Genomic DNA, 12,844 nt, shown 5'->3' with positions numbered 1-12,844 from the left:
AAAATATAATGTCTAACTTGCTTTAAAAACAGGCATTCTCAATCTCTAAATCTCTTATTTTTTCACATTCAAATCTCTTGCTGGATATTCTTCCCTTTTCTTTAATTCTACCATTCTTTCTAGTTTTACCTATAACAACCACTTCTCCGTATTGTAGAATTTCATAGATGCCATTTCAAAGTGTAAGAAATGTCATGTTACTTTTATTGTTCCTATGGTTCCAACAATTCCCAAGGTATTTCCAGCTTGAAGAAACAGAAACTCAAAAACTAGAATTTCGCAGAAACGGTAAAATAGAAATGACTGTTATTAACCTCTGTGGAACACACTATGTCTCAGCTTCTCCTGCAAGGTTCAGCTGGGTTTCCAAAACCCACCAGGTCTTCTGACAATCCCCTTTGCTGACCAGATGTATCTGTGTCTTGATGCCACAATATAAAATTTACTATAGTTCTCCTCATTGACTAAGATCATCTATCGTGACAATGCACTCTCATGAATATGAGCTGATTGTATTAAGCACAACTGCTTTATATCTGGCTTCACAAGCAAAGAAAAATATAAAACTCCTTGAAATGGGAGATTACAACTGTATAACTATAAAGTACATAATAACAGAAACTAGAAAAGATTTTCTAGGATGCTGATTAAAAGATTTAGTTAGTGAAAAATGCCTTTAATATAATTTTATTGATATTCTTTTCAACCCCAGAGACAAAATTTCCAAAAATCATCTGGTTGTCTAGTAAAGTTATCACTGACATTCTTGGATATATAAGAATATGTATCCTGCAGAGGTAAAAAGGTCTTAATTGGGCTGTCTGGAAAAAGTCGTGCTCATCTGGGCACCTGCTTATTCGGCCTGCTTACCCTTGCTTGCCCACCTGAGCTGGCGTGAGCAGGGAAATAAAGAGACCTGCAGAGTTCTTCAGCCATACTGGGCATCTTGAACAATTTCCAATGTAACTTGGTTCAGTTGCCTTGATCCATAAGTACCTGTCTGAATACCTTTTGCTGGTTTTTTGTTCTATGAATCTTAATGAGGACCATTCTGTGACAAAATTATGACACATGGTAATCAAAGCAAAACCACAGCTCATTTTGTTAAATCATACCAGGCAATTAAAAAAAAATACAATAAGCTATCTTTAGTACAGGAAACAGGGCTAAAAATTAAAAGAATCAACATCTCAACTTTTGGTTGAGGATCAGCACAAATAAATTCAAAAACAAAAAAGTGTGAGATAAATATCAGTCGTCGGTTTTATTTTGCTTTAACAGGATAATAGCTGTTTTCAGTATTTACTTAACCTTTGTCTCCTCTGTATTGTTTCCTGACTTACCTGCAGTTGGAGTGGGCCTAAGCCTGGTGTTGCCGCGGCAGCAGCTGCCATGGTAGTTGGGATCAGCTGAACAGGGTAAGGGTCACCTAAGTAAGAGAATAATAGAGGCGTCAGCACCTTTTATCTACTCTCCACCTGCAAATTAAACTCATGCATTCACTCTTTCCAAAAGCCTTCTTTTGTGTGCCTTGCTGGGGCCTAATGAAAAGCTCTATTGTGCAGCCTTTTACTAACACTCTTTTCACAATTCTGGCTGAGAGAGGAATGTGAATAAAAGGCACAAGCAATTAAGGCGGAAACCTCATCCTTTTTTCATGATGTATTTAGAAAAATGGGAGGAAAAAGTGCACACTGATCAGAGGGCTGCACTTTAACATACACACACACCTGACAATCTTGATACTGGCACATTGATACAAAATCTTCAGCAAATTTAAAATGGTATTATAATAGGAATGTCACAAACTTAATGCTATTTTAACAAACTAAACTCTAAAGATTTAAGCCAGTAATTTACCTTTTAGATGCTATAATTCAAGTAACCACTTAAATAATGTCTTGTGGACAAATTCACAATAAAGGAAACATTTAATGCACTTTTTAAGTTACATAAAGTATTGGTACCTTTATTATCCCAGAAACATACATTGATACAAATATAAAGAAAACAGAAAGTAGATGGTTTCCTCCTAAGGGATTTCTATCCGTGGGGATATCTAAAACTTAAATCTTAGCAATTTAAAATTAATCTTAAAGTATTAATATATATGACCCATACATATATAGACACATGGATATATACCTATACACACATAAGGAAGGTCATAATGTATATTTTTGATGAAAAAAAGTTTTTTCCACTTTGTAAAGAAATGCAAAAGACTTTTTGAATAGGGCCCAAGGATATGTACATTTTTAGTATTTGAAACATGATCATAGCAAATAATTCAAAATAATAACTATAAAAACAATTAAAGAATATATAAAACATGTTTTAAAAATCTGATTTGTGAAAAATTTGTTAAATGTCAAATGTATAAAAACATAACTGACAATAACTCAGAAGGAATATTCAAAAATATTTATTGAGTACCTGCTCTCTTGTTAAGCACTGCTCTTGATACTAGATATATCATTTTAAAGAAGACTAATATGCACAGGAGTATTTATTAGAAATTTGACAAAGCTTAATCTTTGGGGTTGTTGGGGGGCCCCTAACAGTATTCATAGGGTCATATGTTTTTATATTTTTAAGCTTCCTTATTTTTTTTAATTTGTTGGGATTTCTTTTTATAAGTGAATATTCAAATTTCACTTAAGTATGTGTGTATATATTTTTCATATTTGTATTCTTAAAGGGGCCCCCAAGTTATATGTTTTGGGATTCAAAATGCCAATATCTGAATCTACTTCTGCACGGCTGGCTTTCTCAAATCTTAGAGCTTAATGGAAGAAAATGATAAAAACAATTTAAAAGAAAAAAGATAAAGACAAGTATAAAATGTAATGACTGTTAAGATAAGGAAGGATAGAACAGTCTAGACTACATTGTGGGTGCTCCAAACACAGTCTAAAAGGTCAACGCCCTCTAGGAAAAAGTCATGTTTAAGCTAAAACTTGAAGTAAGTGAAAGCTAGCCAGGCAAAGAAAGGAAGGACAAGCATTCCAAGAAGGAAAAAAGTATTCATGCCTCGAAGTCAAATGGGAGCGTTTTATCATAGCCCAGTTGCCAAACTGCTGAAGTTCAGGGGAAGTAGAGGTAAATGGGGCTGGAGAGGGAATCAGGGGCCAGATTATGTATTGTTTTATGAATAATTTTAAGGAATTGAAACTTTCCCCTATAGAATAAAAGACACTATGAATATGGAAAAAGGAGAGGTTGAGTAAAATCTTTTGGGCTAGTGGTGGGAAGATGCAGAACTCTATAATACGTGGTAATGGTCTGGACCAGGGTGATGATATCGGATTAGAGAAGGGGAAAAGTCAAGTGATATCTAAGAGGCAGAACTGACAAAACTTAGTGGTTGTTTATAATGACAGAAAGAGAAAACTCAATGGTGACTTGCCAGGGTTTTGACCTGAGCAGCTGATTGTACTATGTGTTGTTGGATTTTCAAATATGGATGAGAAGCAAGCATGCCGGTTTGGCTGGGTGGGGTAAAGGCAGAGGAGGGGGAGGTGGGATAAGGAGTTCGGATTTGAATATTTAAGCTTAACATTACTATTAAATATCCAAGTAGAGGTGTTCATTGAGGCGTTTGATAAACGTTAAATATATCAGGAGAAATCCACACTGGAGAACCACATTTGAGAGTGGTTAGCATGTATCTGGAATTTAAAGCTACAAAGCCTTCATGTGACCATTTTGGAGTTAATTAAAAACAAAACAAAACAAAACAAAACAAAACACAGAGGTCCAAGGATTGATTAAATTGTGGGATACACAACATTTATAGTCAGGGATAGGAGGCTAGCAGAAAAACTGAGGAGAAATGTTAATTCTGTGTTCTAGAAGCCAAGTCAAGAGAGATATTTGGAAAGAGTGACCAATTTTTTCAAATTCTGAATTTAGTAATGTGGAAGCCAATGGTAACTTCAAAAAGGGCAGTATCAGTGGAGCGGATGGTAAGAAAATGTAACTAGAGTTGAGTGTGATCAATAGAGGATGATTGAAATAAGAAACTGGAGGCAGAATGTATAGATCCTTGTTTACTGAAAGAAAGTCATTGAAGGGCAGAACGTAGGAATTTCTTAGAAACATAGAATTTTAGTCCCCGCCCCAAAACCACAGCTGCAGGCGGCCTTTAGGACGGAACCTCCAAGGACTCCCATTTCCTGGTAACGCCTCTATGTGTGACTCCCTCCTCTTGCATGGAAGACAAAAGTGATGAGATACTACTTTTTTTAAGGATAGGTTACACAAAATCTCTGGCTCCTTTCTGCCTATTCTCCCCCATCCCTACCTTCTCTCTGTTGTGGAGCAAGCAGCTATGTTGTGAGTGGCTCTATGGAGAGACTCACATAGCAAAGGACTGATGCCATTGGCCAACAGCAAGCAAAGACAGAGGCCTGCCAACAGCCAAAGCAGAGAGCTTGGAAGTGGACTCCTCCCAAGCAAACCTAAATATGACAGCTGTTTGAGCCAACACCTTGATTGCAGGTATGTAAGAGATCCTGAGTCAGAGGGACCCAGCAGGGCTGTGTCCAAATAAGTGGTTGCTGTTTTAAGCTACTAAATTTTAAGATAATTTGTTATAGCAGCAAGTATATATGCTCTGAATAAGAGTTTAAATTTTAACAGGAGCCCCACACGATGTGTATTCATTTGAGAAGTGCTGAAATAAACAATTGTACTGTGGTATTTTGCAGCAGCTAATGAAGGATGCATGCCAAGGAAACTTTATTTAAAAGGTATATACTTGTTAAAATTGTAGCATGCTTATACAGCAGTGAGAAAGATCCAGTAAACAGGGAAAAAACCAAAGATGAGGGGGCATAGCTGATGTTACATGGTAAGGATTTATGTATCATTTGGTATTTTTCATATTTAATTTAGAAACACTTATCATGTTTTATCAAGTAAAGAGAATTTAAAATGTTTAAATGCTGAATTTGTATTTACGTAAACCTAAAATAACAAATATAGTATGACTATTAGAATTGACAATTTAAATACTTAAAACAATGTAATTCACTTATATTCTTCATTTAATGAATATAATAAAATCTACTATAGAAGTATAGAAGCTTTGGTGCTCTTCACAATGATAATTCATTTTATTGAATTTACTTTCCCTGTTGTGAATTAATCAATTAATGAGCATTTAGAACATCTACCATGTGACCAGAAATTTGCTTGGCACTGTGGCAGACAAAACAAAATAAAACTTAGTCTCTATAAGACATCTATATTTTCTAATTAAGTCTTCACTTGAGTAGTACTGTCAATCAGTGAGCATATAGGGTTGAAGGGAAATCTATTCTCTTCAGAGAACAAAGGTAAAAATAAGAGAAAGCTGGGCCTTTGAAAATTTGCAGGTGGAGGGGAGGAGAGATGTTTTAGGCAAGGTGAGATGTGTCAAAGTTTGACTATGACATATATGCTGAAGGAATGAGGAGAAAACTAGATTAATTGCTAGGTGATAATATAGAGGGGGAAAAGTCTGAAAGCAGGGAGTTGGAAAATTTTTCATATCTTGACTTTAAGTGTCAGGCTGACATCAACGTCCTGAATGTTCAAGCCTGGCTATGGGACTCAGGAATCAGTGTCTCGGGGTGTCTCCACCATGGATTGGGCTCCACTTCTCCTCGCCCTCCTTGCTCATTGCACAACAGGGTTCTGGGCCCAGTTTGTGCTGACTCAGCTCCACTCTGTGTCGGGGTCTCCGGGACAGAAGGCCACCATCTCCTGCACCCGCAGCCGCGGCAACATTGGGAGCAGCTACGTGTACTGGTACCAACAGCGCCACGGCAGTGCCCCCACCACTGTGATCTATGATGATGATCACAGACCCTCCAGGGTCCCGGATCGGTTCTCCGGCTCCATCGATAGTTCTTCCAACACCGCCCACCTGACCATCTCCGGGCTGCAGCCTGAGGACGAGGCCAACTATTACTGTGCTACAGGTTATAGCAGTGGGAGCAGCTACAGTTTCTCACAGTGCCTCAACCGACAGGGAAGTGAGACAAAAACGTCTGGGCAGAGGTAATGGCTCTGAGCCTCACTGAAGCGAGAAGCTTCTGTGGAGGCCTCTGTAAGGTAGGCTCCTCTGCAGTCAGAAAAGTCAGAAAGGAGGAAAATGATGAGGAAGAGCGCAGGGCGCCCCAGGGTCACTGACGCTGATGGGCTGATAAAGGCCGACTGACGCCCCACCCCTCGTCAGTGTTGTAGTAACTTTTAACAATAATGATATTTTTAAGTAAAAAAAAAGAAAAAGAAAATTTTTCATATCTTAGACTTGAGGATATTTGGATATGAAAAGGCAATGTATATGAAGGGAAGTTTTAACAAGTGCCATTAAAGAAGTTAGGTAGTAGGAGGTCTTAAACATGATACTGGAACCCAGGGATAAAAACTTACTCATAAATTTGGATTGATAGCGAACACCTGCAGAGGTGTGTTGAGCACTTGCAAATTACTAGCATCCAGTTGTTAATGACAAATTGAGTATTATACATGCATTTGGAGCTCATTTTAGTTAGAATCTTGACTATTTCATAACACTAAAACGCATATGTTAGAACCTTATCTTTCTGCATGCCTTAATTTCATTTTTGTGTACTAATACAATGAATATAATGTTTTCCTTTGGATATACGTATATACACACACAGTACCTTTGAACAACACAAGTTTGAACTGCACAGGTCTACTTAACTGTGGATTTTTTTCTGTAAATACCATATTGTTTTTGATCCATGGTTGGGCATCAGCAAATGCAAAGGGTTGACTGTATACGTTGATCTACACCATTTTATATAGTAAATTTGAACATCTGCAGAATTTGGTATCCATGATAGGTCCTGAAACCCATCCATTGTGGATACCAAGGTAAATTAAGTTTTTTTTTAATTTTATAAATCATGTTTATTCTATTACAGTTGTCTCAATTTTTCCCCCTTTACCCCTCTCCACCCATCCCACCCCCACCCCCGACTCCCACAGTCAATTCCCACTCTGTTGTCCATGTCCATGGGTCATTCATACATGTTCTTTGCCTAGTCCCTTCCCCTTCTTTCCACCATTGTCCTCTTTCCCCCTCCCTTCTGGTCACTTTCAGTCTGCTCCATGTTTCTGTGCCTGTGGTTTATTTTGTTCATTAGTTTATTTTGTTGAATAGAATCCACTTATAGGTGAGATCATATGGTATTTGTCTTTCATCAACTGGCTTATTTCACTTAGCTTAATATTCTCCAGTTTCATCCATGTTGTTAGAAAAGATAGCAGTTCCATCTCTCTCTCTTTCTTTCTTTCTTAAATGCAGATTGATTTTATTTATTTTTTTAAATGTCAAAGTTAATTATAAAATATTTAAAAAATGTAAAATCCTTATAAACTCTCAGCAATTAAACCAACATGACACCAGCACAGAAATAATCAAGTAGATCAGTGAAATATAATGAACATTCTAGAGACAAACCTATATATCTGTCTAACGATATATGATTAAGTTGATATTTCAAATCAATGTGTAAAATAAGGCTTATTCCACAAATACGGTACATGGACCACAAATAAAACAAATATAGAGCCCTATTTCACACATTATACAAGAAATATTCAGGTGAGTTAAAAATCAATATGTAGAATCTAAGGAGTTTTAGAAGAAAATAGAACTAATATTTTTCATGACCTGAAGTAAAATATTCAAACTCAGAAGCTATAAAATAAATATTGACAATATGACTATATTAAACATTTAACTATATATAGTAATATGTACATAAAAAAAGTTAACGACAAGGAATAGAAAAGTATTTGCAACACATCTAAAACATGGTTAATAGATTTTTTTGTTTTGTTTTTTGTTTTTTTTTGAAAAAAGTTCTACAAACCTTTAATCAATAAGTGGACAAAGAATACCAAAAAGTCATTCAAAGCTTTAAAAAAAAATAGGCAAGAAATATATCAAAACAGGTTTAGTTTCAACCAATAATAAAGGAACAATCAGATTAATGAATATTAAAAATATAGGTAATATCAAGTATTGGCAACTCTGAAAAGAATTGGGCATTCATAGAAACTTTTTCTTCATCTTAAAGCAGTCCCTTTAGCATATTTTGCAGTGCTGGTTTGGTGGAGGTATGTTCTTTTAGCCTTCTTTTGTCTGGGAAACTCCTTATTTTGCCTTCCATTTTAATTGAGAGCCTTGCTGGGTAGAGCAGTCTTGGTTGCAGGCCCTTGCTTTTCATGACTTGGAATATTTCTTGCCATTCCCTTCTGGCTTGCAGTGTTTCTGTTGAGAAGTCAGATGCTAGCTGTATTGGGGCTCCCTTGTATGTTACTACCTCTTTCTCCCTTGCTTGCTTTAGGATTCTCTGTCTTTGATATTTGCCATTTTAATGATGATGTGTCTTGGAGTGGGTCACTTTGGGTTCCTCTTGAATGGGACCCTCTGTGCTTCCTGGACTTGTGTGACTTTTTCTCTCCCCATAGGGGAGTCAATAGGTATATGTAACTTTTCAGTAGCATGGGCATCAGTGATTCCAACCCCTGCTTTGTTCACAGTCCACTTGTGTGTGTGTATTTACATACATGTCATATTGTATGTGTGCATAAATTTATGTATGTATGTATGAAACATGAAACATTTATACCAGCTAAATAATGATGTGTGTGTGTGTGTGTGTGTGTGTTATGGGCTAAATCGTGCCCCCCTTAAAATTATATGTTTAAGTCCTCACCCTCAGTATCTCAGAATGTGGCTATATTTTAAGTCATAATTAAGGTAAAATGAGGTCCCATGTGTGGATTCTAATCCAATATCAATGCTTTCTTTATAAGAAGAGGAGCTTAGGACACAGACGACACAGACAGAGGGAAATCATGTGAAGACAGAGAGAAAGACCACCATCAACAAGACAAGGAAAAAGGCCTCAGAATGGGATCTACCCTGTTGACAATTTGATCTTGGACTTCCAGGCTCCAGAACTGTGAGAAAATAAATTTTGTGGTTTTCTAAGCTCACACAGTTTGTGGTACTTGTTATGGCAGCTCTAGCAAACTAATACAAAACGTTTGCCGTTAACAGCCACATATCAACATATTGGGATGGACAAAAATATCATTTAGTTTTTCTGTAGGATGGCTCTACAGTGCTTAGTTGTCTTTAACTTTGTTTGACACAATTTTGTTAGATTGTATGTGACAGCTGTGAAAAAAACATCGAAATTGGTGAATTTTTGTGCAGCCATTTTAATATTGAAGATGGTAGGAGATATACAACACTTTCAGTGTACTATGCTTTATTATTTGAAGGAAGGTAAAAATGCAACTGAAACTCAAAAAGAAAAGGATTTGTGAAGTGTATGGAGAAGGTGCTGTGACTGATCGAATGTGTCAAAAGTGGTTTGCAAAGCTTCTTGGTACTATTGATATTTTGGTGAAATAATTCTTTACTGTGGAACTGTCTTATGCATTGGAAGACATTTAGCAGCACCCGGGGCCTCTCTACCCCCTAGAAGACAATACTGGGAGATAGCCAACATACTCCGAATATCCAAATCAATAAAGTTATTGGCGAAAATGGAAAACATGTCTTTTATTTTACAGAAAAAAAGTAAACGGACTTTTTGGCCAACCCAATATTTGATGTTTAAGTGAATTGGAGAAAACAGAAGACTGGCAGTGGGAATTAAAAAGTCTACTGTAGCTATATTATATCTGTAATTATTCACAGTTTTGAGATATAAATATATAATCATAGGCAAAAAAGATATTTGGTTTCTAAAGCTTTGTGTCTAAGGCACCACGGATAGCAACCATTTCCATCCTACATACAAACATACATAACTTGAAGCATTTCTACCTTACAACCAATTTTTCAATCCTAGAACATCCAGTTTGATTGAAATTTGTCCCGATACTAAGCAAACACAAAGATAGCAACTGAAAATGGCCAATATATCTACTTAAGTCTTAATAAAATTCAAAATATATTACATGCATGTTTCAGTGTTCTAAAGTGGACAGTAAGAATTTATAAAACTTTAGAAACAAGGTCAAGTGTAGTTTTTAGTGGCAAAAGAAAAATTCAGATATTGTTGAGGAAAATCTTTTATTGAAGTAAATAATGTCATCTATTTGTGGCATCCCTCAATTAACTGTAATAAAAAATTACAACAGGTTTATTTTGTAAATACTGCATGAGGTACTTATTTTGTAAAAATTAGATAATGGAAAATTTTGACTTTTAAAGTTCAACTATGCGTAAGTTATTCAAATTGATTTTCAACTAGTTAAAAGTAATTTCTTTTACTCTTTCCTAGGTTTTAACCATTTGAACAGTTTTTCCCTGAGCCTTTCCAAAATTAATTTACTTCTTATTTCAAAGCCAAGTATGGAAAATTCTAGCTCAAAACTAAAGTTTTTCAAAGAGTTGAAAAATATGCTGGGGCATATTAGTCAATTGTTTTCAGAATACTAGCTACCTTATAATAGATATCTATTGGTACAAATGATATACGTAATATTAAATAACTCAACCCCTCAGAAAGTATGTTAATTGCATTAATATTAAATTAATAAATTTTTAGATAATAATTATCTCCAGCAACACTACGAAGGATTCATTTCTATGCTATGTAGCGCAGAGTAAGAAAAACATTTTCCAACAAGTTTATTTAGGCTGAGGAAGATTGTCAGAAGCAATTATGTTCTTACTTTGGGTCAAAGACACACACACACACACACACAGACACCCTTTCATCCACTGAACTAATATAAAAGTTCTGGAAAGTTTCTGGAATTATTTTAATTGAAATAAGGAGACTTCTTCCTTTATTAGCCTTCCATCTTTTTTTTTTCTTGGTTTACTTTTGTTTTGCTTTCTTGACAAATACCAGATTAACTTCTTTAGGTGCTGGGAAGTATAAAAATTAAACCTATACATGTACATGCACAAAAATCTCTTCCCTACACAATTTTGAATTAAGTGAGGGGGATAAATATGCAAAACCAATCCAATGATTCAAGGAGCAAAGCAGAAGAGTGTAGGAGGTATTCTAGACATTAAAAAAAAAATCCAAACAACCTGTAAAAGAGTGTCAATGAAGGTAATTAAAGTGTCTCTTAAAAATGGCCACTTCAACACCAAATTATCTTCCAGGACCATTTTACTCTCTACTTTCCACATTTTTAACTGCTGGAGTCACACAGGGAGCATTCACTTTTTGGTGTGACTAGGATGGTTCTTCTTTAATCATCTTGTCAGATAGGTACTTAAAACACCCTGCTCTTACCACTCCAACTTTCAGGTGGAGGGAGCTCTGTAAAAGTCTAAGACGACAGAAAGTTTGAAAGGACACCATGAATGGAACATTCGAAGGAAGTTGCTTTCTTTAATCTCATGGGCCAATTGATGAATTAGTGGATTCTTTCTGCTTGGAAGGGGTCTTCTGCTATTGATATGTGCAGCTAAAAGCAGGTAGAACACATACTTTGTAATCTATCGTATTTTATTTGGAACGCAAGGTTAAGTTACTGAAAGATTTTAAGCAGGAAAGAGACATGGTCTTATTTCTCTTTTAAATAGATCAATTTTGTGGCAAAGGCTAGAATCAATTGGAAGAGGGAGAGACTGGAGACAAAGAGACATGTTAAAAACTATTTCAGTAAATCTAGTGGGAAATGATAATGGCCTAAACTTATCATAGGGGAAAGAGAAGAGGTAACAGATGTGGGTGACAGACTTGATGATCAGTTTGGTGGGGAAAAAGAGCAATTCAGGGGGAGAAAGAGGGGGAAAAAAAACATAGTTTAGGCTTATGTTTATGCAAAGAGGTATTAAATTGTTCAACTTCATTTTTGAATGATTGATTAGTCTCCTAATGATTTGTAATGTGAGCAACTAATATTTGTTAACTTTTAGCACTTTGTTAAAACATTTTACACATGTACATATCAATATGCATATATGCATCCATATAGATATGTAGATATTTACAAATGTGAGTATATAAAAATCTCATCTAATCACAACTCAGCAAGGTAGATATTATTCTTATTTTACAAATTTAAAATAAGAATATCTCTAGGATCTCACTGTAAGTAATACCGTCATTATTAATTTGTAAGAAATCATTATAGAGTTTTTTAGAGCTTTAATCAAAAAATATACTTCAATTTTAAAAATATATATATTCAAAATAGATATAGATTTTGGCATATTCATTTAATGATCATTCACCAAACCTTTATCAAATACTATGTGGAGGACACAAAGGAATAAAAGCTAGAGTCCTTGCCTTCATGATATTTTCAGTTATGCAAATAAAATGTACAAATATGGAAAGTGAAATAAATAAAGCCATGTGATTAGAATTAAATGAATAAGAAAGACAGTAATGACCAAAGAGGGAAAAAAAATATTTGAGCTGAAATCATTGAAGAAAGAATCAGAGAAGAGGCTGGTCTTAAATCTAAAAAAAAAAAAAAAAAGAGCTAGAAAAGATGAAAGAGTCCAAGAGCTGCAATGACTGGTGCACACAGATACATAAATATTTGCTGAATGAATGAATGGGTGACCATAAAAGAAGGGATCAGAAAAATAAATGAGCAAAATGTCTTAATGAACTAGCCTGCAGTTGTGTTTTTTTCATATAATAGCAAGAAGTATTTAGAAGGTTGATTATAGTCTACTGAGTACTTCAAATGTCAGTGTAAAAATTTATACATATCATCCATAAACATGTACAATTACCTCTGATTCTAAAAAACAACCAAACATCTAGATTCTATAATCCCTCTAAACACCTTCTTTAGCATTTAGTAAGAAACAATT

General features: G+C 35.3%; 1 protein-coding gene across 2 annotated transcripts in view; it reads right to left on the bottom strand.

Annotated features, from left to right (window-relative positions):
• Positions 1 to 12,844, bottom strand: part of SOX5 (SRY-box transcription factor 5) — a 370,984-nt gene that overhangs the window by 97,030 nt on the left and 261,110 nt on the right. For both annotated transcript variants that reach the window (XM_054591329.1, XM_054591330.1), the window contains one exon: positions 1,344 to 1,429. In XM_054591329.1, the coding sequence (XP_054447304.1) occupies positions 1,344 to 1,429 (86 nt within the window). The remainder of the gene's footprint in view (positions 1 to 1,343; positions 1,430 to 12,844) is intronic.

Source organism: Pteronotus mesoamericanus, unplaced genomic scaffold (assembly GCF_021234165.1).
Source record: "Pteronotus mesoamericanus isolate MK-2021 breed Mesoamerican mustached bat unplaced genomic scaffold, CSHL_Meso_final scaffold_21, whole genome shotgun sequence".
Lineage (NCBI taxonomy): Eukaryota > Metazoa > Chordata > Mammalia > Chiroptera > Mormoopidae > Pteronotus > Pteronotus mesoamericanus.
The sequence above is the reverse complement of the archived record's forward strand: the minus strand, read 5'-3'. Positions and strand labels throughout refer to the sequence as shown.